Source organism: Corvus kubaryi, unplaced genomic scaffold (genome assembly GCF_017639235.1).
Source record: "Corvus kubaryi isolate FWS band 111438036 unplaced genomic scaffold, C.kubaryi_AGA036_p1.0 split1-37296, whole genome shotgun sequence".
NCBI lineage: Eukaryota > Metazoa > Chordata > Aves > Passeriformes > Corvidae > Corvus > Corvus kubaryi.
In genome coordinates this window covers 10,629,706-10,656,416 of record NW_024582075.1, presented here as the reverse complement: position 1 = coordinate 10,656,416, position 26,711 = coordinate 10,629,706, and the positions used below count along the sequence as shown (strand labels likewise).

General features: G+C 39.3%; 1 protein-coding gene across 3 annotated transcripts in view; it reads left to right on the top strand.

Moving 5' to 3' along the window:
* The window catches only part of FOCAD (focadhesin), a 97,529-nt gene that overhangs the window by 8,379 nt on the left and 62,439 nt on the right, over positions 1–26,711 (top strand). For 2 of the 3 annotated variants that reach the window (XM_042012685.1, XM_042012687.1), the window contains exons 5-12: positions 991–1,145; positions 5,236–5,340; positions 11,872–11,973; positions 14,696–14,897; positions 17,093–17,299; positions 17,742–17,829; positions 18,485–18,687; positions 25,347–25,604. In XM_042012685.1, coding sequence (XP_041868619.1) covers positions 991–1,145; positions 5,236–5,340; positions 11,872–11,973; positions 14,696–14,897; positions 17,093–17,299; positions 17,742–17,829; positions 18,485–18,687; positions 25,347–25,604 — 1,320 coding nt within the window. The remainder of the gene's footprint in view (positions 1–990; positions 1,146–5,235; positions 5,341–11,871; positions 11,974–14,695; positions 14,898–17,092; positions 17,300–17,741; positions 17,830–18,484; positions 18,688–25,346; positions 25,605–26,711) is intronic. The other variant, XM_042012686.1, reaches the window with a different exon arrangement.

The window sequence follows — 26,711 nt, the reverse complement described above, 5'->3', positions numbered from 1 at the left end:
AATTCCTTTAACAGGAAAAAAACTAAGACTAAACTAAAACCCCAACAATCTAACAGAAGCTCTTTCAGAGTCCTGATCATAATCGTGTTCCCGAATCACATTCTGTTTTGAGCTACAAGGTGATATTTTCCCTTTAATGCTGCTTACATGAAGGTATTAGGCTGAAATACAGCAACACCTTCTAAAATGCTAGGAAGCAGAAGATTGTGCAGGTTAGACATTGCAGACTTCCTTTATATTCAAGAGCATTTTGCCATGTTTGGTTGTTTTAAAACCTGCCTTGTTCTCCATTTGTAAGTCACAAAGTCAGCGAACTAACCTATGAGTACTAATTTACCATGGAAACAAGCAGCAGTTTTGATGATTACTGCCAAATCTTCATTCTTACTAGCAAATAGAGCTTCATGTGTTTTGTAAAGATGACTTACCTTTGGATAGCCCTTTGTACACCTGTCTTTTACCTGTCTGTGCTACATGTTGCTGTAGACACAGCTTGTCATGGCAGTTTCTGAGTTGTCTCCAATTGCATCCGTATTTTTTAAATCAGGAAATTGATGATAACCTGCTTGTGGATGCCCCATGTGCCTGGATGTGTTCAAGGTCAGGTTGGATGGGGACCTGGGCAACCTGACAGTGAGTAGCATCCCTGCCCATGGCCCAGAGTTGGAACTATATGGTCTTTAAGGTCACTTCCAACACAAACCATTCCATGATTCTATCTGCATAGGCGCAGCTGAAAAATTCATCTGCATTACCTTTTTGTCAGAGACAGTAAGTGCTGTACTCTGACTTGGACCTAGACAGCAGAGGGCCAGAAACTGGGAGCTGTCCCCACAAAGACCTTTCTGAGGAATAGAATCTGTACCCCAGCTTCCTCTTGCTTCAGGAGAAGCTGTTGAGTTGGTTTTTATTTAAAAGTGTGTTTGAGATGAATGAAGATAAATCAGCGTGAGCCTTCTCATTACCTGTGTCCCATGCTTTTGCCTTCAGACTCCTGCTCTGAACCTGCTTTGGGAGAAGTGCTGCAGTGAGAATGTTGCCTTGCGAACAGCCTGCTGTGAGGGCTTGGTGGCACTTGTAGTGGAGAAACATGCTGAGCTTGACTACGTTCTTCACGGAGCTCTCAACCTAATTCCCTCAGCAAGGTAGTATTTGGTTGCCTGATTTTTGTCAGCTAGTTACCAGTTACTGCTTTTCTCTTACAAGTATGGAGGAAGAGAAGTTCTGGGTATCTTCAGATACACTGTGGCATTAAGGGCTGCTACTGCCCTGCCACTCTGCTGAAGGGTGTTGCTTTCACCTTTGCTATGTGACAATATGGGTCTGACTTAAGAACTCTTAGAGTATTCTGTGGATGTAAGCTGAAATTGTTAGTAGTTCAGACTAGTGCTCTCAGCTTTGAACTGTGGAACCTCAGAAGTCAATGAACTGCTTAGTTTTGTTGCCCCTGTCATAGAAAGGGGAAAGAAACGGCATCAGCTTCCATTATGGGGGATTATGTCGTGGTTTAATCTCAGTCAGCAGCCATGCCTCATGGAGCTACTCGCTCACTCCCCTACCAGTAGGATTAGGGAGGGGGTAAAAGGTAGAAAACTTGTGGGTTGAAATAAGGAAAGTTTAACAGGGAAAGTAAAAGCTGTGCACACAAGCAAATCAAAACAAGAAATTAATTCACTGCTTCTCATGGGCAGGCAGGTTTTCAGCCATCTTCAAGAGAGCAGGGCTCCATCATATGTAATGATGACTTGGGAATACAAATGCCATCAATCCAAACACCCCCTCTTCTTTCCCTCCACTTTATATACTGAGCATGATGTTATATGGTCTGGAGTATCCCTCTGGTCAGTTTGGGTCACCTGTCCCTGCTCTGTCTTCTCCCAACCTGCCAAGCACCCCCAGCTTCCTCCCCAGTGTGGCAGTACAAAAAGCAAAAAAGGCTTTGGCTGTGTGTAAGCCCTGCTCACCAATAACAAAAACATCTCTATTATCTGTAAACATCTGTATTATCCACCCTGTCTTCAGCACAAATCTAAATCATAGCCCCATACCAGCCACCATGAAGAAAATTAACTCTACCCCAGCCAAAACCAGCACAGAGGGAAATAACTTCATCAGTCTGTCAAAAAACTGGTTGCTCAAATAAAGTCACCATAAGAATGTGTGTTGGGAGTAGGAATGCTGCAGTTGGTTTCCTTGTCTGCTGAGGAAGAAATTACTTTACTTTGAAGCTACTTCCTCCTACACAATTCTGCAAATAGAGTGCTTAGATCTCACAGTGGTCTTTTGACCTAGACTGCCTATCCAACATATTGAGAAAATGCAGTTGTGAGGGAAAGAGGCACTGTGCATAACATTTAGAAATAGGAAGTCACATGATGATTGGGAAGAGATTTCCATTCAAATTTACCAACCTTATTAGCAGTCCCTTTTGACTGCTAAGTGGATTTGTGCACCAAGCTGTGACATTCTCTTGCTGGGGACGGGTAGAGTTGTTTTTAGCCAAACCAGCTATTTAGAGCTATGTTTGTGATACTTTGTGCTGGTGGACTCAGCACAGAGGTTGCAAGAACCATGCTATTCAAGACATGTTCTTCACCCCTTCTCTCCTTCACATAATCAGTTTTACACTAAGGTCTCTCATACTCAGTCTGAGCCGAAGGTGAGCTTAGGTTTGAGTAAACCAGTGAAATGCTTAAAAATTTTTTCTAACCTTGTGACTTGCCTGTTTACCGCTAGGATCTTGCTGTGCTGATGCTGTTTCTATGCTGGGTTTGCAATACATGATTACGGTTTCCTAGAAGAGGTTTTGCAAATACATTTTTATAATATAATCTCTGCAAACCACTGTCCTCCAAATGACAAAAATTTGGGGCATTTTGGGGTTAAGGGAGGAGTCTACATTGTTAACGAATAAGTAAAAGTACCTGTGCTAAGACTATGAGAAACTGAGTCCTGTGGCATAAGGTGGAGTGAAAGTTTTATTACAGTGGCTTGCAGAGTAAGAAATTTGAAGTTCCTGTTCAGCTGAGGGTTTATTACAGTATCAACAGTTTATAAGGTTATAAAATGTTAATACAGCTTTGTACTTCAAAGAATAAATAGTGTAAAACGGGATATTTTAAATTAAGTTAAGCTTAAGAACAAAATCAGAGTTACATACTGAGGAGACTGTGATCTGCCCCATTTCTACACTATTCTTTGATTCTTCTAAAAATTTTTTTTCATGTGTGAAACCAACACATGACTGATTGCTATACTAAGTGCTGGCAAATTACGCAGTAACCTTTCATGTATTTTTGGCTTCTTTCCCACTGCCACCCCCTCCTCCCCCGGGCTGCTACAATTCAAACTGCATACACTATGGATTGCAAGACAGGGTTTATGTTGCCTAACCACAGAAATCTGTGGTTTAAAACGTCTGTAGCCTCAGGAGCTCATTAAACTGACAATTTCAGATTGCCTCTTTTCAGTGCTAATACTTTTTTTTTACCTGGACTTAGAATTGTAGTCTGCAGTCTGCCGTCCTGTGCCCTGCCAAATTTTCTTCTGTGTGCCTTTGCAGTGCTCTGTGCACAGTGTCACTAAAATAAAAAGCAGCAGCCAGTGGCAGCTAGCAGAAAGGCATTTGCAACCACCAAGCACTTTCAGTGCTGAATGGAGTTAGGTGTATATTTTATTGGCAAAGGCTACACATGTTGTATTCTTGCTTCTCTTCCTTCTGTTGCAGTGAATTTTGCAGGGGCTAAGTGCACCTGCTGGATTATATTTTGTCAGATGTATCAAATTATGCACAGTAGAAACGACATGTAGAGATGAAGCTTTCATGTTTATCTGAGTTAACTTCTTTGGTTCACAATACCTGCTCATTGTATGTATTATTGTAATTGGCTCTTAAGACCCAGTGTTTCCTTTTATGCCCTAAGAGTTTAAACTGCATGGAACATCATATTTATATGCATGTTTGTGTGTTTATGCATATATAGGAAATATTTACATATGGAGATACATAGACATGTATTTTCACGTTTTTAAGATTGGTTTCCAGCATTTTGTGTAGATGACAATGGGAAAACCCTGCCTGTGTTAATAATGAACAAGGATAAATAATCAAGTCAATCTACTGAAAAACCTGTGAAAAGATTATTGTAATCTTAAAGAAACTGTCAGAAGGATTTCTGTGTATATGCATGTTTTCAGAATGTTTTTATTACTGAGCACCCATGCCTATAGGAGGTGGGGGATGTCCTTGCAATATGACATGCCTTTGTGTTGCTTGTGTTCAGGAGGTGAGTGCAAAGCCTAAAGCATCTCTTCTCTTCCCACTTCCGGCTTGGGAATTAGGACCAGCAATACAGGAGTTTCAGAACAGGAAAGACCATTTTCTTACCGAGTTTTTTATGGTTTGTCTTTTTCCTCCTTGCTGCAGTTATCCAGTTGAAGCTGGGAAATACTCTTGCAAATTCCCGTTTAACTGACTTTTTCTGGCAGTGAAGAATCTAAAAGATTGTTCTCTCTTTCCCTCCCCTACATCCATCCAAAAATCTCCCTCTGTGTTTTTGGTTGACTGTATTGGGATTTAGAACTCTTCAGCACATCTTCCTGTTAGCTGCTTTGCAGCAGAGTTCTGTCAAGCCTCAATGTCTTCTTGTATTGTCAGATTTCAGTATTTTGAGAGCAAGGTGTCACAACAGACAGTCATTTTATAAGTGGTCCATTCTGAAAGAGAGAGAGAAAATACAAGTATGTTCTATCACTTTTGATCTGGGTCAGTGCTTTCCAGCACAGAAGAGAGAATATAGTACTATAGTATCTGAACTATAAAAGTAAGCATTTAGTAGTGGGGAGATCCACTGTGGGACTCTGTAGATGTTCCCCAGTGTGCCACAGCACCTTATTGAAAAGAGTCAGTCTGCAGGTGGTGATAAGTATGGTAAAGGTTTGACAGTTGTAAGTGCTGTTTGCCTTGTATTCCCATTCATGTAATAGATGGTAGAAGCAACCCATCAAAAGTTTTGATTGATACATTAATTATTCCCTTTGCTGTTTTTTTTCATTATGTGAAAAGGAAAACAAAGATACATAAATGCGCAACTTGCCCAGAACTGTGTGGGCATAAGTTAAGAGGTCCATAAGTAGAACTCCAGGTCCCAAGGGTCAATTTTCTTCCTTCTCTTATGTACGACTCAATTAATGTAGCTGCAGACTTGACAGTAACTCAGTTCTTTTTGTCAACAGGAATGTGCACGGTTTAGTAAAAACTATTTGCAAGTTAATACAAATTCAAGCTATTCAACTGGGAAAAGATGGAGATGAGTCTGTTTGGAGTCTGTATGGAATCAGGTTAGTTTCACATTCCTTGTATTTAGAAACAATAGTAACTTTCTCTCTGATTTCCAGAAAAAAAAGAGAAATTAAGTTAATACTGGATTTCAATCTTACTCTTTTATGTGTGTTTTGCTTTGTTCACACTGTGCAGGGAATCATGTGCTGGCACAGGTTGCCCACAAAGGTTGTGGAATCTCCGTCCGTGGAGATAACAGAACTTGACCGCATGGGATACTGGGTAGCCTTCACTAGCTGACTGCTTGAGCTTATGGGTTGGACTGGGTGATCTGAGTAGGTCCCTTTCAACCTAAATGATTATCCGATTACGTGATTTTTTTTTTTTTTTGGTTGAAAGTTTTAAGGAGTTTTGTAATACAAGGATAAGATTCCCGCCATAGGCTCGAAAGGGACAAAGGCAGTGTGAGAAAACAAGTACTAAGACTTATTCAAATAGTGGATGATTTCTAATATTTCTTTTAATAAGTATTTTATTTTAAGGCTACGACTCACTTCCCTCTCACTTGTTTTTCCTGCTTTATTCTTATTCTAAAAGTCATGTTCCTGAATGTCTTTGCTGTTAAGGTGATTGACGTATAAAAATAAAATACTTAAAGATGAATATACAGCTACTTATCTAAAACTTCTTGTTCATGCAATACCAGACTTCTGAAGGGGACATCCTAGAGACTTCATCCATCTCTTGAGAAACCATGAGTCAGTACTGACATTACAAGCCTCTATTGTATCTTTTCTGGAGAATGTCCCAGCTTGGTAGATGTCATGAATGCTTTTCAAGTTACTTTTTATGCAGTTAAGAGGTATTGTTGTAGGAGGCTGTAGCTATAATGGCTTAAGGATATAAAATGTATTATTTGAGAGACAGGAATCATGTCTTTAATTAAACAAAATGAAATAGTGAAGAAAAGTGAAACAGACTTCGGAGTGCTGGATGTGTTTGCATTCCTGAAATTCTGCATGCATTTGTTTTTGTGGCTATATCAGATCTCTTTACAAAATCCCTACTCGTATAGAGTAGTTTTAAATTAAAATGCGGGTAATGAAGATGGAACTCTTTCGAACGCTTTTTTAAAAGCTTCTGGTAGAAGAAGCTAAGTTAAAGGAACTTAATTCTGGCTTCGTATGAAAAAGAGGGTGGTGGGATGTGGCTGGAATAAAGAAACAGCCTCTGCCCAATCAGACGCAGAAAGGTTATTACATGTTTTTCCCACTCATTAAAAGAGAAATTGCTGGTAACATACAGTGAAGGTGAAATTTGGTAATTCAGAATGGTATAAAGTAAAGTAATAGAGAACTGAAAGTAAGAAGCAGACTTTTATTTAGCCAATATGGTTTTTGTTTTCCCTTTTGGTTACAGTTAACTGTAATGAAGAGAAATGATTGTTTGACATACGGTCAGAGCCCTGGGGTTTTGAAACGTGACTTCTGTTTTTTAGTGTACAGAGCAACCTATCTATTCATTGTTATGTAACAATTTTTGTCATTGTGCCATCAAGTGCCATTAAAACCTGATTTTTTTGTAAGGAATAGAAGAATGTATACAGTAGCTCACCAACAGTAATCTCCCATTACAGTGCTCATATATTATGCTGTCAACTGCGCAAAAGTATTCCATATGGAAATCATCAATGAAGAATCAAAATGCAACAGTACATTCTCAAGTGGTTTGCTATTGTCACCAGTATTACAGGGTAATAAATAAATGTGGTTTAGGCCAGTGTTAATTCTGGACAATAGAATTAGTTTCATAATACTTCTTGTGATGATGTAATGTCATGATCAGTTCCTGAAAAGAAATGGAAGAAAATTAATGTCTTGCAGATTTATTATATAGTGCATTTTATTATATAGTGTTTGTCTGGGATGGAGTTAGCTTTCTCCATTGCAGCCATCTGCAATGAGAACAGTGTTGATAACACACCAGTGTTTTGGCTGCTGCTGAGCAGTGCTATCTGTCCAGCCCATTGCCATCCCTCAAAAGGCCAGGAAGGTTGGGATAGTCAAGACTTTGGGAGGGGACATAGCCAGGATAGCATACCAAATCTATCCCAAAAGGGATAGTTCGTACCACATGTTGCTGTGCTCAGGAATAAAAGCAAAGAGGAAGGAGCTGGGAGTGGATTCATTATTAAGGCATATGTCTTCCAAAGCAACTGCTACACATACTGACACCCTCCAGCACAGGAAGTGGCTGCACGTTGCCTGCTGATAGAAAGTAAAGAGTATATTTTTTTATTTTCCTTTGCTTTCTTTTCTAGGCTTTTCTTTTCTTTAGTAAAGTGCCTTTATCTTGACCCAGGAAGGGCTCCTGTTAGCATTCTCAGTGCAGGTGGTTTATGATATGAGTGTACAGAAAATTTGATGTAATTTTTTTCTGAAAGCTATTAGCCTTTCTTTCATGAACTAGTATTTTATGATATTCTTAATGATGCATGGTTTTACTGTTTTAAAGGTCTGGAGAGCTGCCAGTTTTCTGAATTCAAGATTCAGAGCAGGTAGAAAAATGCTTAATAAATGCATATTTGATGGAGTAAAGTGCTGTTCCTGAAAGGACCAGCTTTCTGAAAGGACCAGGGTCACATCTGCATACGCAGAAAAGTCTGTTGACTGCAGACGTTGTTTCCTCATACAGAAAAAAAGTCTGTCACTAAATTTGTCCTTAAATCAGATTGGAGTTCAGTTCTGTTCAGAGATGTAACAAAAAGGTTCAGATGACCTAAAAGTTAAAAATAATGTATGTTTTATTGTTACCCCTCACAAAGATTTATCTTTGTTTCTCTGGACATTTCCATATTATGAGTGGGTAAACACTATGTTTGCTTGGGTGTTTTGCTTTATCCTGAACCCACTAGCAATAATTTAGGATTGTGGCACTGTAATGTCATTTAAAGATGTGTGTTTTACATTGCTGTTCTGGCAGTTCTTAAGTTCTTAAGATGGTGTTGGCAATAAATTGCATCTATACACCTTACTTACTGCTAATAGCATTATCAAATGGAACTTTTTTGGTTTGCACTTTTTGATGTTTCATTATTAATCACTGTTCACTGTGGAGCTTAGGTGACTTCTTTCACTATCCAGTTCAGTGCAGTTTTACTAGTTTCAGAATGCACAAGATCTGTCATAAAAGGTTTGCTTTTTTTTCTAGGTAATAAGCCATTTTAATTTTAGACTTGATGTGTCGGATGCTGACTTTAGGAAGGTTCCCCTGGCTTCAGTGTCATTGTAAGCATTTAAGTGATGACTGGAGGCATATTCTCTTGATTAGGAAAGGTAATTAATTTTTAAAATATGACAAAGTTATTGAAATAAGAAGCTGCTATTACCCTGTATGTCTTTACAAGGACTATGTACTTTCAATGTTCTGGCATTGCATTTGGACAGTATTTCTAGCTTTCTGCCGGATAAGGATCTGGTCTATAATCTTGCCAGATTCAGAGACTAGATTCAGAGACAAGCAAGAAGTTTTTTTGCCTCTTGCATGCTATCATCTTTGGAAAGCTGCAATGAAGCAATAAACCTAACTTTTCTGGTCTTTATAGATTGTAAAAGACTCTAACTTTAGTAAAATATTTACAAAATCTAGGTAGGTGGACATATGAAGAACATGTACATAAGTTGACAAATATTTGAGAAATGAATGTGAGATGTGACAGGCTTCTAGCCCCAAATATGAGGGCCAGACCTGTAGTATGCATAGTTTGTGTTCTTAGTAGATGGCATCTGTTTTCTGAGCATGTTTCACATAGTCCATCACATCAGTCAGCTTTCTGAAAGAACTTTTGTCTTCAAATTATTTATTTGCCTGAAAAGAAAAACATGTCTTCAGAAGAAAAATTATTTGATGAGCAGAGGAGGAACCAGTCTAAAAAAAAATTAAATCCTGTGTTTTTAGCTCTGTTGTAACCACATAGCAAAGAAATGAGAGTCATTAGGTATGCAAATACTCTGCAACCAGCTTTCATAGTTTGGTGGGCCTTTCATTTAGCTGATGGCTGTGTAACTCTTTGATTATCCTCAAAACTAGTGAGTTGCCCAGGATTTAAAAAATACTGACCTTGAGAATGTAAAAAAACCATAATGAGGAGCACCTCTTTTAGTGTAAGGATATGTCTGCTAGATTATGTTTTTTCATAAATAGTGTCTTGCTAGGCATAACATAACTCTAAACATTCCTGCTTATAGCAGGTAATTATTACCTCTTTAGCTCAGTCAAGGGAAGCCTTAATGTACCATCACATAACGCATTTCAAATTTGCCATGTAATGGGAAAAATTAGATTTTTGTTCTTCTGGGGGTTCTCACAGATCTCATTCACTTCATCTGGAGCTGGGTTGGTTCAGCATTGCTTAAGATGAAGCCCATGTTGTATTATAGGGTTACTGGATGTGAGTGTGTGTCAGTGAATGTTGCCTTCTCTAATAAAAAGACTGTTGGAAATTCTGGCTTTTTCCTCCTCAGAAGTTTTTAAAACAACAATAGTAAATGAAATACCATTGTAAGTCCTTCCTAAAAGTTGTATCTGACTGTATCACTCATGCAGTCTCTGAAACTGAGGCAGTGTGTCTTGAGATAAACCACTTCAATGGGTGGCTCTCAAATCATCTACTGCTGAATAGGTAAAACTCCCTGAAGGTCTCTCTGGTGTGTAGAACAGATTTGTTGGACCTGTGAACTGGAAAGATAGTTAACCAAACTGAAGGTGGTGGTTTGCAGCAGATTTATGCTGCCTTTCTCTGTTTGCTATTCCACTTATAGCATAGAATGGTTTGGGTTGGAAGGGTCCCTAAAGATCACCTAGTTGCAGCCCCCCAGTCACCAGACAGAGACACCTTCCACTAGACCATGTTGCTCAAAGGCCCATCCATCCTGTCCTTGACTTTCAGGGATGGGGCATCCAGAGCTCTGGGCAGTAAGTTACACTAGTTAAATGACTTTGGTTTTGTTTCTGACAGAAAAAGTTATGTACTTAAGGTTTCCCTCCTTCCCAGGTTTTCTTCCATCTGCTACTGTACAAGGGTATGTTACAATCCAATTATTAAGGTTCTTAGAAATGCCTCTGCCGGAATTAAGGTGCAAATGAGACCATATGCCAGTCAATAGTGAGGGTTTTATTTGATGGTAAATATGAGAGAGAGAGAGAGAGAGAGAGAAAGGAACAAAGAAAGAAGTAGAAAATAGGTGGGGGGGGCGGGGAGCAGAAAGAGAGTGACAGGGACAGAATAAGTAAAATATCACCATTCCGTGGATCCCAGCGATGCTCCATTGGATCCTCTCCAGCTGGTCTTCTTGGTGGTGAAGGTCCCCCCAAAAAGCTTAGAATCCAATGGGTTTATATACCCTCGAGCCAGGTAGCAATGTCCGGCCATGCCCCCCTGGGGTGGGGGTCAGTCTCTCACAGCAGACTCTGGGTCTGTTGGATCACGTGCAGCCCTGTGGGGCCAAGCCTCTCACGGGAATGTCCCGTGGATGTGCCCTGTGGGGTTGGGGGTTCCACAGCTGGGCCGATTTGTGTAGTTGGAGGATGGGTGTTTAGTGCCTCTCACCAGAGGTTGCACCATGCACCCAAAACCTCCTCCTCCCCCCTCGGCTGGGGGAGTCTGTGTAAACCTGGCTTCTGTGAGCTGCGCTCTCCCCCCACCCCAGACTCAGCCCGGGATGATTGAACAATGGGCTTCCCTTTATCTAGTCAGCAGTTTGACTTTCAGTTCAAAGTCCCACTCTTCAGGGAAGCTTCTTTGGTTGTAGCTTCTTTATAATGAGCAAAACTTTATATCAATGTTTGAGGCATGAACTATTTTCAGTCTCTGACAGCGTAGTCATTGTTTAATGCAAGCATCACACTTCTAGGTGGTGTAGATGGCCTTCAGTCACTGACTTTGGAGATGCAGAAGGTGTTGGCAATAGATTAATCTGAAAACAGGTGACTACTAGGCCTCAGTGACCTTTATAATGTCAGGGGGCTGACAAAGAGTAAAGTGGAAGTCTCCAGCTTGGTGGTATGACCAAACTTTTTCCTTTTCTGTTTCTTTTACTACATGACAAAATAAAAAAAAAAAAGGAGAAAAAAATTGTTGGGAGCAGGTTTAAAGTATTAAGTAGTAGGATGATGGTCACCTCAATCAGTCTCAGGTGCTGAAGACTTGGATCTGGGCTTCGAAAACTGGACTGATACTGTGTGACAAACAGTTCAGATTTTTTAGTGGGTATTATTTGGAGCTCACTGATACAGCCAGTGACTCAAATGACACTTTTGAAGAGTGAACCGTAGAAATTAAGGTAAGTTAAACAAAAAAGAGTGAGACCAAGCCTTTTCAAATAGAGAGATTTTGTTTTAATCTTGTTTCAGAAGTTCTGAGAAAATACTCTCTTTAGATAGTGAGCCATCTCAGCAAAGCTGGTAAAAGGAGTTGGTAAAAGGAGGAGGTTAAATTGCCTACTTCTACAGCTGTGCTTATTTTGCAGATAGTTTTTTTGCATACTTCCTTTCTGTGTTATGGATATAAATGTAATTTCTTTGTCTTTCAGGAACACTCCTCATCCATTAATCACTGTCCTTGAGAACAGACCTGATTGCTGGCCAGTTCTACTACAGCAGATAACAGTATTTTTCCATCAGTGTCCAGAGAGGTACATGAATGAAAAATTAAAAATAGCCTAGCAAATGTTGACAACTGAATTGTATCATTGTAACCGTTTTGTTGAAGGAAGCTGCAACAAGCAGTAAGAATTCTGTCTTTTGTGAAAGGTACTGTGAAAGATAAAACTTCATTACACTATTTCAAGTTTTAAAATAATAATATAAAAAATTCTTCGTTAAATACTGGTATAATCCATCAAAAATCAATTTTATAGCTTTTAATTCACTATGTAGATAAATTTTGTATGGATGTAGAATAACTGGTGCAAGACTGATAGCACATTTGAATTTTTTTTTAAAATAAGCTATTTGGCTTATTAGCTTTGTCAAAATTCTGACTGCTTAGTCAAAAAAAATGAATACAATGCAGCTATAACTCATGTATACAAAATGATGGGATGATGAAGGAAAAGGAGGGATGATTAAATCTCATGGAAAAGATGAGGTCTTGAAAAACAATGCATGCTTTCTGATTTAAAAAAATAGAAAAAAAAATCAGTGGTACAGCCTTATTATAAAGCATCATTAAAATCAGATAATAACAAATACCCAACTGCCAACAATCTCAGCCTTTCTTCATGCTAACCACTAAGAAACTTGTCGAAGAACGCTTCAGTGTAAGATAAGAAATCTGGCATTCTCAAAGAGAACTGCTTTCAATAATTTTACACCTATATGTATGCTTTTCAGATAAAAGTATGCCTTTTCTCCTGTTTTCGGAAAGACTAATAACAGAGAAATAGTGCAGAGAAATTGGCTTCTCTGTTTTCTGTTTGTAAAGAAATAAGTTTATTCATCTCTTAAATATCTGGTGGGCTTAGACTACATGATCAAGAGTAAGACTTTCAAGCTAAAGTGTGTTTTGCTCAGTTTAATTGATCAGAGTATTTTTCAAATGCTGTTTGCTCTTTCACTCTGCTGCCAAATCTGGGACTCACATAGAGTCCCCTCAGATGTATAAATGGAGTGAACGATGGATTTTCTGCTGATGGCTTCTTTTGAATTAAAACAGGAGTTTTTCTTGCTGAAAAGGAAAATACGCGACACTCTTCTTGGTGCTCTTTGTTCAAGGTTTCTGTGGGTAAAGTGCTAGACTGACAATAAAGAATTATCGAGTAATTTAGGTTTGGAAATGCCCTTCAGAGCACTGAGTCCAGCCATTAACCTAATGCTATCAAGTCCACCACTAAACAGTGTCCCTAAGTGTGATGTAGAAAAGCTCCACGTATGTTGATATAGACCTATTACTAAATTCTTTCTACAGTTTTGTATCAAGACTGAGTCTTGTTTAAAATTGAGTTTTGATTCCCTGTTGATGTGCTGGACGGTAGGAAGGCTCTGCAGAGGGATATGGGCAGGCTGGATCCATGGTCTGAGGCCAGTGGTATGAGGTTCAACAAGGTTCAACCCCTAATGCTGGGTGCTGCACTTCGGTCACGACAACTCCATGGAGTGCTACAGACTGAGAGAAGAGTGGCTGGAAAACTGCACAGAGAAAAAAGACCTGAGGGTGCTGATTGACAGCTGAACATGAGCCAGCATGTGCCCTTGTGGCCGAGAAGGCCAGTGGCATCCTGGCTTGGGTCAGAAATAGTGTGGCCTGCAGGAGCAGGACTAGGGAAGTGCCCATGTACTTGGCACTGGTGAGGCTGCACCTCAAGCCCTGTGTCCAGTTCTGGGCCGCTTATAACAAGAAGGACATCGAGGTGCTGGAGCAAGTCCAGGGAAGGGCAGTGGACCTGGTGAAGGGTCTGGAGCACAAATCTGATGAGGAACAGCTGAGGAGCTGGGAGTGTTTAGCCCAGAGAAAGGGAGACTGAGGAGTGACTTTATGCTCTTCTTCATGAAAGGAGGTTGTAGCCAGGTGGGGGGTTCTGTTTTCCCAAATAACAAGTGACAGGATGAGAGTAAGTAGGCTCAAGTTGCATCAAGGGAGGTTTAGACTGGCTGTTAGGAAAAATTTTGTAATGGGCTTGTCAACCATTGCAACAGTCTGCTCAGGGAAGTGGTGGAGTCACCATTCCTGGAAGTATTCAAAAGACCTGTAGATGTGGCACTTGGGGACATGGTTTAGCAGTGGGCATGGCAGTGATGGTTGGACTTGAGCCTGAACAGTTCTGTGATTCTGTATTTGTTACTATATTGACCATCAGCTTTATTTGGTTGTTTTAATAATGTAAAGGACAGCTTGTACTCCTGACATGATCAAGCCAAAAGATTTGTTTTGTGATAATATTTTACTGGGAAGCCATGTTGGTTAAAACAGTTCCTGTATCGTGTAATTGTTTTAAGACCATTCTGCAAAAACTGGTAAGTAAAGGATGACTCCTTTTTATTGAAATATGTTTTATGTGTTTTAAAAAGATATTTCTGAGTAGTCTTGTCCAAATATTCTTCAGAATGGGACATCAGTCTATCATGACATTCAGCAAGGAAAGTCACTTTCTTGAATTGATGAGGGGAAAAGAGTAAAATTAGGAGTGTTATAACCTGCAGGTCCATATTGAATCTTTTCAAAATTGCACTTTGAAGTATGGTTACTGTATTGGGCCTCATGACAGTACTTTGTTCGAGTATTTAGTAATGCCCTTCTCAACACCTTTCTGTTAATTGGGTCTTGTGAACTTTTGCAGGTAATGTCACATTACCTGGATTTCCTTGTTACACTTTGAGTAGAAAGCACTCACGGCAAACTTATTTCTTGAACTGCAGGTCAGAGAGTTCATGTGTTGCCATAATGGCTTCATTTCTAAGATACCTGTATTGTGAACCATACCAGTTACGGGAATATGCTGAACTGCGAATGGGTTTACTTAAGATCTTACTTCAGCCTCATGGGCCAAAGCACGAAGAACTCTCCGCGTTGGAATGTGAGATTCTTCGACTTCTATGTGATTTGGTTCCACACCTGCAGGTACAGTTGTTGCCTGACCCTATCTTTTACAAATAGATGTTTATCAAAATAGTGATAGTATTATTATTATTGTCTTTCAAGTGTGCAAATATAGCATTCTCTTCCATTTTCTGTAGACCAGGTTTGTTGATAGTACGTAAATCTAATAAGCTGTCTCTTTCTGGTAGAAGATAAAACTTTAGTTGTTCAAATCTGATATACCTGTTAAGATGGAAATTGAAACATATTTACTGTCATTACTTGCATCTAGTTGCTTCGGTAAACATACGGTAAACTTAGAAAGACATTAATGAGAAAATTCTGTTAAATGGCAAGATATTTGTCAAAACCATACAATTTTAACTTAAAATGGATAATATTAAAATGAAACAAACTATATGAGAAGAATTATTTAAGTATTTCTAGGTATTCCTTTCTCACTCTTTGTAACAGAGAGATTAGTGGATCTGAAGATGAAATTTAGTCCTTCTGGAATATGCTGAAGGTTTTGAATTTTTTTTAAGTTGCACAGTGATACATAATAGGAGCTAGGGGTTTAATCTTTCTGTCCCCTTTTGGTTAGGGGCCTGTGATGTTGGTTAAAATTAAAAGCTCTGCTTTTTCTTGTCCATCACTGTGATACCAGTTAAGCTTTTTTTGTACCTATCTACCATTTCCTTCTTCTTTTGATATTAGGACAACATCTTCAGTTTCAGACGTATTCAGCCAAACATGAGGTGCTTTGCCCTTATTGCTATGGAGAGAGGGTTCATTAATATGAATAATGAAAAGCTAAGTAGGCTTGTTATAAGGATATTTGGTAGCGTCTTTATCCTATGACATTTTACTAGAAAAGTATTCTTTCTACTCATAGCTACTTCTCACAATCTTTTGGAAAAAATACAACTTGTGTTATACATGTTTATCTTGGTTCAGGTCTATTCTTCGTAATGATGGGTACATGCTGACCTTTTCTAGTTACAGAGAGTTGTCTGATATTTTCTCGATTTTATCTGAACTTCAGTATAACATTGTGTCTTGAATGTATGACCAAGCTTCAGACCTGATAACATTTAGCCATAAGAAAGGTGCTGAATAAAATGTATGAAATTAGTTATGAACCTTTTTTTCCTTCATACATGTTGGCACTTCTTTTTTTTAAGCAAGAAATCAGTTGCATATTTTCAAACTCATATTAATACTTGAACATTTTTGTCTCACCTGAGATACAGCTTTCACAATGGAAGGTACTTCCTTCAAGAAGCCTGTTTGATGGACTGTTGTATAGTCCGTCAATTCCCTCGTCTTCTTTCTCTGAACCTCATTTTAGCATAGCTTAATTTAATCCACTGTGTAATATAAATGCTGAAATGTTTCCCAGTCATTTTGTCTGACAGTGTCAACCAAGCTGTCAAAAGTACAGCTCCTCACCTGTAGACTTTTCTGCTAATAATTCAGTGACATGAGATTTCTGATTAGAGCAGATTATTTATAGAACAAAAAGGGAATAAAAATCAGGCTGTTGTGCTTAATGCTGGCTCCAGAGTTTGGATTGGAACAGTGCATTTGTCTGGAAGTAGAGTTTTCAAGAACAGAAATACTGTCATCCAGCACATGGGGACTTTGAGACGACCTGCTTCTTGAAACCTTTTTAGCTGGCTTTCAGGTATGGAGATACTGCTTTTGGGTATCACACTTCAGCATCTAGTTTTTGTGGTAGTTAGATTCCATGGTGTTCTAGAATTGAGTTACACCACTGCCTTTCTCTTTTGAGACGTATGTTAAAATCTTAGTTACGTTACAAAGGAAATATTGTAGAGCCAGATGCATCTGTCATAAGAATATTTACCTGCTTGATGAAATCCCCACACACTTTTTTGTGTTGTTATAAGGAACCCCAAGAGCTGAATTAATTGCTATTGCTTTTGGGTAAAAAAGGATTTTTCTCATCAGCTACCAAGAAACATTTTAATTCTTTCACGTGTTTCTCATTTTACTTCAAAATATCAAAAAGCAGTTCATAAGTTGTTTTTTTTCAGAGAAGTTGGATAAGGGATTCCTGGTGTTAGTTTATAAATATGTTTCTTCAAAGATTTAGTACTATTTGCAATAGAAATATAGCAGAGCTAATACTAAATTCTATGTAGATAGGGAAGGGCAACTAAATCATCATATGTTTTGGCTTGGTTTTTTTTTTTTTGACTACCTCTCTGCAGCTTAAGGACTTACTGCAAGTTACAGAAGCCTTGTTTTTCCTGCAAGAGCTGTTCCTCAGCCTACTACGCTATCCTTTGTTTTGGAAAGATCAGTTATCCCAGCTTAGTCTGCAACTGTTATGCTTCTGTGAAGTATGTTTAAATGTAACAGGAGAATGCTCATCTTTGATCTCCCTAATAGAGGACAACTTCGAGCTCTTAAAAGAGGTAAGAGTATATGGTAAAAACACAAAATAGTTTATTAAATTTAAAGAATGTCATGTTTAAGACAGTAGAGACACTTTTACATGACATTCATCTGCAGGTCACCAGTGTTGGTGTCAAAAGTTTTTAATTTTTTTTCTTTGTTGAATACCTTCAGAAGGTAAAAACTTAACTGGGTCTGTATATATGTGTAAATCTCTTGGTATGGAAATTTGTTTAAAGTGAGTTACAGCAGTTTGAACAAAGTAACAAATTAAAATGTTCTAGTTACTTAGTTAAAATACTATTTTCACACGGTTATATTCTTCATTGCTCTGTCACTGCATGTGCAGTCACTATGGTTCATAAAGATAATCTTTCAAAGTTTTGGTAGTTTCCTATTTGTTCTGTTTAATGTCACTGAGAAACAAAGGAGACTTGGAACCTTTTTCTTTTTTCCTTGTAGGTATTTCCAGTGGACCAGTATATAATTGGGCTAGCTCTTCTACTGCTGCAAACTCCAGAAAGTCAGCAAAAGTCTGTCTTGAGTCTAGGTAAAGCTCTTCTTGTGAAAGAGGAATCCCCACTCCTAAAACTGTGTCTTTGTTTCTTCATATTTATGAAATAAGCACTGCATTCCCCTGGAATTGGATTGGGTAGTGAAATGGGGTTTCTTTACATGCAGAATTTTTCCTGAATTAAAATAAAATGGCACTAGATACAAATTTTCCTGCTACTCTGACTTTTCCCATTGATGTTTCTGTATTTTAAGCTCCCTGCTATCTTGGAGCTTACTGGTTTCATTTTTGAGCCAACAGAATATTCTTAACTGATGTGCATGCATCCTGAATGGTTTGCTATTACAGGTACTGAGAGCAGGCATGACAATCATGGCAATGTTTAGCCATGCTTTTGACTTAGCAGTTGTGGTTAGTGTAGTTATTCCAGTAAAAACAAAGGTCTGCGCTACATTCCATTTTTGTATTTTTTGCTGCCATCAGGTACTTTGCTATGAACACAGAAATGTGTGACTCTCTAAACGAAAAATCACAAAAATCTTTTGGCTTGTATATACACATACAGTAAATCTGGGAACCTTTGCTGCGTTGAAGTGTTTCCTAGAAATATCTGTGTCATGCCTAAAGGTACCAATGTTCATTGCTTTCTTTCCTTCTTGACCTTTGTTTTTCCTCAATTTGTCTTAAATAGCCTACAAGCTCCTCTCATGTTCAGAAACCCAGGACATCTCAACCACAGCCCTTATTTTGGTGATGCCTGTGCTACAGATCTTATCTTCTACAACAGTTGGAGACTGCCTGTCAGGGGATGTTTCTGGAACTACCAGGCAGCAGCTGGCTGTAAATCTTTTGGGAATATTAAAGGAGGAAGGTGTGAAGGATAAACAGGAATCGGTAAAGTGATAAAGTTTCTTTCCTTTTATCAGGTGCAGGTAGGGGAGGCATTTAAAAATTTTTCTGCGTTAAGCCTATCTGCTTGGGAAGGACTCTGCATGTGTGAACTTCTTCGTGCCATAACCTCCATGGGAACACTTGAAAATATAGTCCATAAAACTAGACTACTGGTAAAGTAAAAGTTTGTTGGCTGGATATTGTTTTATTTAGCAAATGATATTTTTTTACTTTAAGAGACTGTATAGATTGAAGAGTTCACTTCCATTGTTAGGTAACTAGCAAGACATAGTAGAAATCAAGGTTATATATATTTACTCTGTTTCTTTCAGACTTGCTTATTCTCCTCATGTCTTTTTCTTTACTGCTGTATGTGACTGTTAACTACCATTCTTTCTCCCTTGACTGAAAAGAGTTACAGAGCACCTAAGTTAGTGTTAGTTAGCAAATTTTGGCTCAGTAACCTGAATCTTTTTATATGTTCTGTTAGGGTTTTTTGGGTTTTAATTATTTCCTTATGTCCCACTTCTCTGCCATCTATCCATTTATCCCCACTGTTCCAAGAATAAGTGACAACAAATCTCTTTGATCAAGATGTGTCTAGCACTGGGGTAGCTAAAGTCCCTTTCTGCTTTACACCCCTGTTTTGTGTAGAGAGGGTGTGATGTGACAAGCTGGAGACAGATGTAGTGCCAGTTCTGAGTTCTGCCATGTCTCCTTGACCTGGAATCCCCCACCTACTTCATCTTCTATTTCTCCGCATCTGAAAAGTCAAGCCCGTTTGTGCTCCTAATAAAAAATAACTTCTTTTAAGTTCACTAAAGCTTACACTTCTTAGTCTGCTCTGAAAGAATAGACAGTGGGATGACAGTGGTTACAGCTCACTTCCTTCTAATGGGACTTTCTGGGTGCCAGCCTGTACAGATGCCACTGGAGGTTTGTTTCAGTGAAACATCTTTGAAGCATGTCAGTCCTCAATGCTCTGTGTCACTCGCCCACATGTTTTGTTTTCTGTTGAGTTTTGGAAGCTATTTGTATGTCTTACAACGCTACTGTGTTACTGTACAAGATTACAGTGCATTGTGTTACACTGGCTTCCTCTAATGGAACTTGATTGTACTAATTCTGGTATTCTCTTTGCTTCAGAAAAGCATGTGAAAACTTTTATGTTGAGGGCTTAAATAATATTTGATGACTAAGTTTTTGTGTTGGCCATGTTAACCCTGAAAACAGTTGTCTTTGCTGAGAATTCTCTAACAGTCTCTTCACTTGTGTCTCACTGATCCTGCAGAGTTCATAGTAAGTAGCATGGTGGATCTTTGGTAATTCATGGTTCTCAATGCAAATGGAGAGACAATAATTTTGCCTGATCATTGTTTGTAATAAGTATGCTGATAACCTCTGGTTCTCAACTAAAAGATTAAAAAATGTAGACTCTTCTTAATGGCCCCATGATTACAGTCAGTTTGTGTTGTAGGATCAGATCAATGCTAAGAGAATAAAGTCTTGATTGAATTATCCTTAGACTTCCTTCACATTGGAAATGGGCAAGAAAAGAGGTGGGAAAAAGAAAGCAAATGCTATGTCCACAGTGAACAAGCTTTGAGCAAGAGTATATAAGAGCAAACATGGTTAAGTTATGGTGTATTTTCACAGAATCACAGAATAGCCCTGGCTGCAAGATCATCTGGTCTAGCCTTTCATAGGAAAGGGGGCCTAGATGAGATTATCTAGTGTCCTCTCCAATCACATGTTGAAAACCTCCCGTGATGGGGACTACACCATGTCCCTGGAGGGGTTGTTCCACTGAATGATTGTTTTCACTATCAAAAATGTCTTTCTTGTAATCTTGTTATCCCTTACCCTCTCCCAGGTATCTTGTATCCATTGCCCTTTGTATTCTCCATGTGGCTCTTTGTGAAGAGAGAGCTTCTGTCCTCTTAGTAACTGCCTTTCAAGTACTAGAAAATGATGACACTCTCCTTGAGCCTTCACTTCTACAGGGGGACTCCTTTGACCCCTCTTCAGTCTGTCCATATCTGTTTTGGAATTGTGGGGGCCAGAGCTGGACACACCACTCCATGTGCAGTCTGACAAGCGCTGGTGAAGTGGGAGGATCACATCTCTCTCTGTTAGCAGTGCCCCATGGCTGCAGCTCAGCACTTTGCCTCGGTAGCTGCGGCAGTGCACTGCTGGCCTGGTGTCTGTGTGCTGTCCACTGGGACCCCGGGCTCCTCTTGGCAAGGCTGTTCCACAGCTCACGTCGTAGCCTGGCTGGGCTCTTCGGTGATGTCATTCCAGGTGCAGGGCTCTGCACTTCTCCTGGTTGAACTTTACACAGTTCTTGTGACCCAGTCTTCCAGCCTGTTCGTGTCTCTGAAAGGTGGCTCTCCCTGGCAATGTGTCCACCTCAACACCCAGTTCAGTGACACAGCAAACGTGGGGAGGGTGCTTTTGATCCCATCATCCAGATCATTCATGGAGATGTTACAACATGGGGCCCAGGGAGCCCCACTTGTGACAGGCTGCCAGCCTCAGTAAAACATTGATCAGGAGGAAGGAGGTATTAGGAACCTGTGTCTTGCCAACATTATCAGTAACTTTTTCCCTGCCCTGTCTAGTAATGGGTCTGTGTCTTCCCTGGGCTTCTGCTTAACTGCGTATGTATCTGATCAGCCATTTCTTCTCCTTGCTGTCTCTGCCCAATTCCAGAGCTAGCTGAGCCTTGACCTTCATGTGTGCAACCTTACATGCCCTTGCAAGAATCTTGTAGTCCCCAGTAGATATTTGACCACCTTTCCATTGAGGGTATGCTTCTTATTTTGCTTTTTACAGCACTCAAAATTTATATGTCTTTAAATGGCTTTTTTTTTTTTTGCGTGTTGATAGTAGTAGGGAATTGTTCTACCTTCAGTGCCACGATTTTGAAAGTTAGGGTGAGGCTAGGCCTTCACATAGGCTTTGCCATTGAGGGATTTTACATATGTATATATATGTGTATATATGTGTGTATGTATACGCACGCACATATATATTTGTGTTGATAAACTGAAATTTTGTACATAACTTGCTTGATTAGAGTGCAGCAATAAAATAAAATTGTGATCATAGCCTGTTTTCATGTAAATGAAATAAAGGGAGAAAGGAATGAGTGCAATTATGTAGTAAAACCTTTTGGGGATGTAGTGTGGAATGGGAAATACCAGTATAATATTTCAGGCTCTACCAATTTTTGCAGTTTTTCCCAGGCACTTAAAAAAATATATAAGTCAAAACAAATGTCAACAACATCACCACCACAAACACAAAAAAGCCTGCCACAAACAGCACCTCCCCAAAGAAAACCCCAAACAACAAAAATCCTTTCATAGCCTAATCTTGATTTAAAGGCCTGTTATCGTCCACAGGCAGGCAACTAAACAGTACATCTTATGGATCCTGAAACTCTTATTAGCTCACTGTATGTTCTTGGATTAAGTTTAGATACCTTTTTCAATAAATGGCAGTATCACAGCTGTATCCAGAAAAGATTTTTGGCTCCAAGTGATCTTGCCAGCCAGAATAGATAGCTCTTTAGGTTGCTATATTTTTCACATACTGTAGTTGTAATGTGTAAGTAATGTAATAAGCTAATTTTAATGTAATTTTTAAAAAGTAATCTAAAATACAGGGACATTCTACCTTCCGTTAGCCAAAATAAATTTACATTGAGTCAAACAATGTGATTAAAATGAAGTTCTGCAGTTCTAATTAGAACAGCTTTTTTTTTTGCCACTCAAAGTCTCTTTTTCCTTGGTTATTTAAAGCTGAGTGGGCCCTAGCCTTTTGGATTCTGAATTCCATTTTTAATGTTCATTTGGAGATCTCTTCTCGAATACTTTCTTGACCTGATCTTTATATAAATGTTTTTCACCTGATGACTGCCTGCTAACTACTGTCTTGATAGTGGAAACATATTTTCTAAGGAAGCAAAGAATTAGTGGGAAAGAGATTTCATGTCTTGTATTAATACAAAACTTTCCTGTTTTAATGAAAAACTTTGAACTTTATTTACAGGAGCTCTAAAATATATATACCCGTATGTATATAAAAATCCAACTTAAGAGAATTCCTCATTTGCATTTTACAACTTTCCTGCTGCTAAATACTATCTTCCATGACTGCAACTGTTAGCAAAATGGTTATATTTCTGTAAGAAGAAAGTCTATGGAAGAGTGGGGGAAGGTGTTGGAAAATTGTTTGAACTTTAGCACAATAGTATATGACCCCTTTATTCCTGGTTAATGCCTAGTTTTGTACCCTACAGTGCTCAGTACAAATGCCAGAAGTTAGTGTGGCCTTGTGTTAACTCCCTGTGTTTGTGACTAGGAAGTTGTGTTCCAGCTAATACTTCCTTATTTATTTGTGTTAGTGATTAATGTGTAGTAGCTGATATCTTAGTTTTGAGAACAAGGGTTGTGTGTCAGAGCAAAGAATGATAAGAGAAGTACATAACGACTCAATGACATATTTGAGGTACTCTCAAGGAGAAAAGATTCGTCAGAAGATCCGGAACCATATCCAAACAAGTCCGTGGAATAGTTGCTAGGCCTTCCCATACTTGTATTTGGACCACTGCCCACCATAGAGGCTTCACTGGCTTCGCCTGTTTGACTGCAGCGCATGGCAACGAGCTTTTTCTTTTCATCAGCGTTGGTATTGCAGTTTTCCTTCAGATACTTCCCCACCTCAGCTGGATTCTGAATTCATTCAGGGGGGAAGTTCTAGGCTGCTGGGTCAGAAAACTGCTTCAGGGTCTGGCCTATGTCCTCCCATACCCCACACCACTTAGGATTTTCCACAACTGGGGCAGGTGTCTGGGCAACCCCTCTGGAAATTTCAGCCCTTATTTTAGACAAGCTGGAGACCACATAGAGGAGCCCTGCTAGATAACATAATAAGAAAGTGGTATCTTTGACATCCATGGGAAACTGGACACTTTCAACACTTTCAAAAGGTGACGTGCCAGATCTGAAGGGGAAGAAGGAGATGAAGGGCTGGAAATTATCATCCCCTGCTTTTCCCCTAACAAACTGGGTGTAATTGCTAATACATTCCAAAAGGAAACTCCCAAGGCCAGAATGGAAAAAACATAACATACACCTTCTCAATGGTATCCGTTACTTCAGTCAAACTTCGATGAATCACTACTTCCAGGCATATTAAAATGGCAGTCCTGATTCTTATTCCTGAATTATAAAAGGTGTAAGCCAGGGAGCTGACTGCCCATAGCTGTGGACATGTACTTATGACTAGGTTCCACAGAAAAATTATTAAATCAAACAGCATGGTGATGTCTTACTGCTGTACCTCAATACAAAGTGATTCAAACCAAAATGGTTTTTTTTTTCCACTTTCCTGTGCCTCACATTGGGGACCAAATTTATGTCTCAGTTTTTGGAGACAAAATTTTAGGAGGAAGTGCTCTGGAATGAGCACCTCCTCCAAAGGGAAAAGGGCTTCCCCTTTTCCTCTGCCAATGAGACAGATTGGTAACAGCAAGTGAAAGTGGGAAAAAACCAAACTGTTTATTAACACAAAACAAAACAGGATAAACTAGGAAAAAATAAAACTCAAAATACAACAAATGCCTGGAGAGGGAGCAGACACATGGGCTTGGACCAGCTGGGGCCACCCCGAAGGCTCCCCGGGCCGGAGAGGAGGGAAGGGATGCAGTGAGGCAGGGGGGAGGGAAGAGAAAAAACAACAAAACAAAAACCCCAACACAGCCTTTTTCCAGCTAGCTGCAACAAAACCCCCCCAAGAGCAGCAGAGCGCTCCCCGCGCACTCCCTGCGGAGCCCCGCTGAGACCCTTCGAGCCCGAGCCGTTGGGCCCAGCCTGGAACCGACCCGCACCGGGTCCCGCGGCCCCGGCCCTGCCCCCGGGTCCATCTTAAAGACACGGTGTCCTTGGGCATCGAGCAGGTGGTTAAGGAATAAAATAACCCTATAATATCATCCCAGGACACATACATAGCTGTAGTCAAAAATGTGATGAATATGTATTAGTTTCAGGAATATAACCCAGTTTTTTAGGTTATTGGGCATGAATGCTTTGAGGAGAATTCTCCATGCATCCAGGGATGCTAATAAACTAATGTCAGCTTTCTAACCTAATAAATTGGATAGAGAGTTTACTTCCCTGTTTTCAGTGACACAACTGTAGAACATTTTGTTCTGAGAAGCAAAGCAGTTAAACAAAAAATGTAAAGTCAGATTAACTTAAACTGTGGTATTAAGTACTATTAAGAGTTAAGACAGTTTTTAAAAACAATGTAGATGATAGTTCAAATTTGGTGATTATCCTGTCATTGTCAGAAACGTAAGTTTTTAACGTATTTCAGAATTACTATGTCCCTTTTAATGGCGAAGTAGCACTACAGTTACCACCAAGAACAGGAGTGATGGATGTCAGATAAAATTGGAGCTCCTGAGCAGGGAATTATAAACCCATTGAAACATCCATAGTGCAAGAATCCATATAAAGGATTTTGAAAAAATGTATCTCAGTTTGTTATTTATTGCATTGTAACCATAAAAAAATGTTTTGGGTGTCACAATTGTTCTTTCATGGTATCTTATTTGTTTGATTGAGACTTTTATTTGTTTCACTTGTTCTCAGGTGTCCTGCAAACTCCTTTTCCCCATAACCAGCTCTTATAGTTCGTTGTATACAACCTGGAGGATCATGGAGCTCATGAAAGAGAAGCTTGCAGTTACTAAATGGTTATCTTCAGTCAAGTCACTGTTACCTGTTAGCACTCAAGTCCCTGCCCATGTTTTTCTTTTATTGGCTTATCTACTGATCCAAGAAAATGGAGACAGTCTTCGTGATGTACTCCAAGCTACAGCAGAAATAGCCAAGGCTGATTGTTCTCAGGTAAAGGCTTATTTTTAGTGGTTTGGGATTTTTTTCAGGAGTTGGGTTGGATTTTGCAGCCTGAAAGGGGCAAGGCTGCCACAGTTTCATGACCATAGGTCCGACAAGTGGCAAGGCTATATCTGCATTCCCAGTAGGTACAATATGGATTCCTCCAGCAGCAGTGCATAGATGATCAGTGTGTTGACAACGTGCCCTCTGGGTCCCAGTCTCACCAGCTGCTGCCATCTGGACACTGCAGTTGCTGATGCAGACTGCCCTTCTTCCTGCAGAGACATGCGCACACATACACCTTCGGTTCTCTGGAATTCACTTTTTGTGTGTCACTTAGAGCAAAAGATGTATTATGTCTCCATTTTGGGGTATTTTTTGGTTGTTTAGACTTAAGACGGAGACTGGCTTATTTGTTGATATTATCCAAGAAGTATGACAATACAATATGAGGAAGCTGAAGACAGGCTACCAAATAATTTCTAGCTTCTGGTGACCTTAGGAATTATTCTCTATGTTTTTTTGTGGTTACTGGAAGACTGCCAAGTCCCTTGGGACATCTTTATTCTTGCTTCTTAGAAGTATGTGCATAGTCTTTGTCTGCTTCAGTACTGAATCAAGGTAGTATTATAGAGGATGCTTAAACTTACCTACATAATCTGGAAAGATAAAGGATGTTATCTGGAAAAGCAACGTAATGCAGAAGGCATTGTACAGAAACAACCACAACTTCTTTATAAAATAAGAAGAGAAGTGTTGTTTCAGCTTTAATTTATGCCAAAGAACAGGCCTTATTTTTTAAATTAATTTTTAAAATTGCTTTCTTCTCAAAGAGTTTGCATGCTCTACAGCAGAAGAGTTAAAAAAAAGTTACGATTTTGACTATTATTTAAGTATGTGTTGGAAAGCTGGTAGCATAAAAATCTTATCTCCAGCAAAAAAAAAAAAATCCTTCAATAAGCAGACAGGTTAGAAGTAGGATGGTTTTGCTGGAATATAACACTTTTTAACTCCTACAAGCCATTTAGACCTCTTGTTGCAGAGCTAATCAATGAAAAGGGACAGAATGTAAAACATAGAGGTAATGAAAACTGTGATCTGACCATGACAATGTGA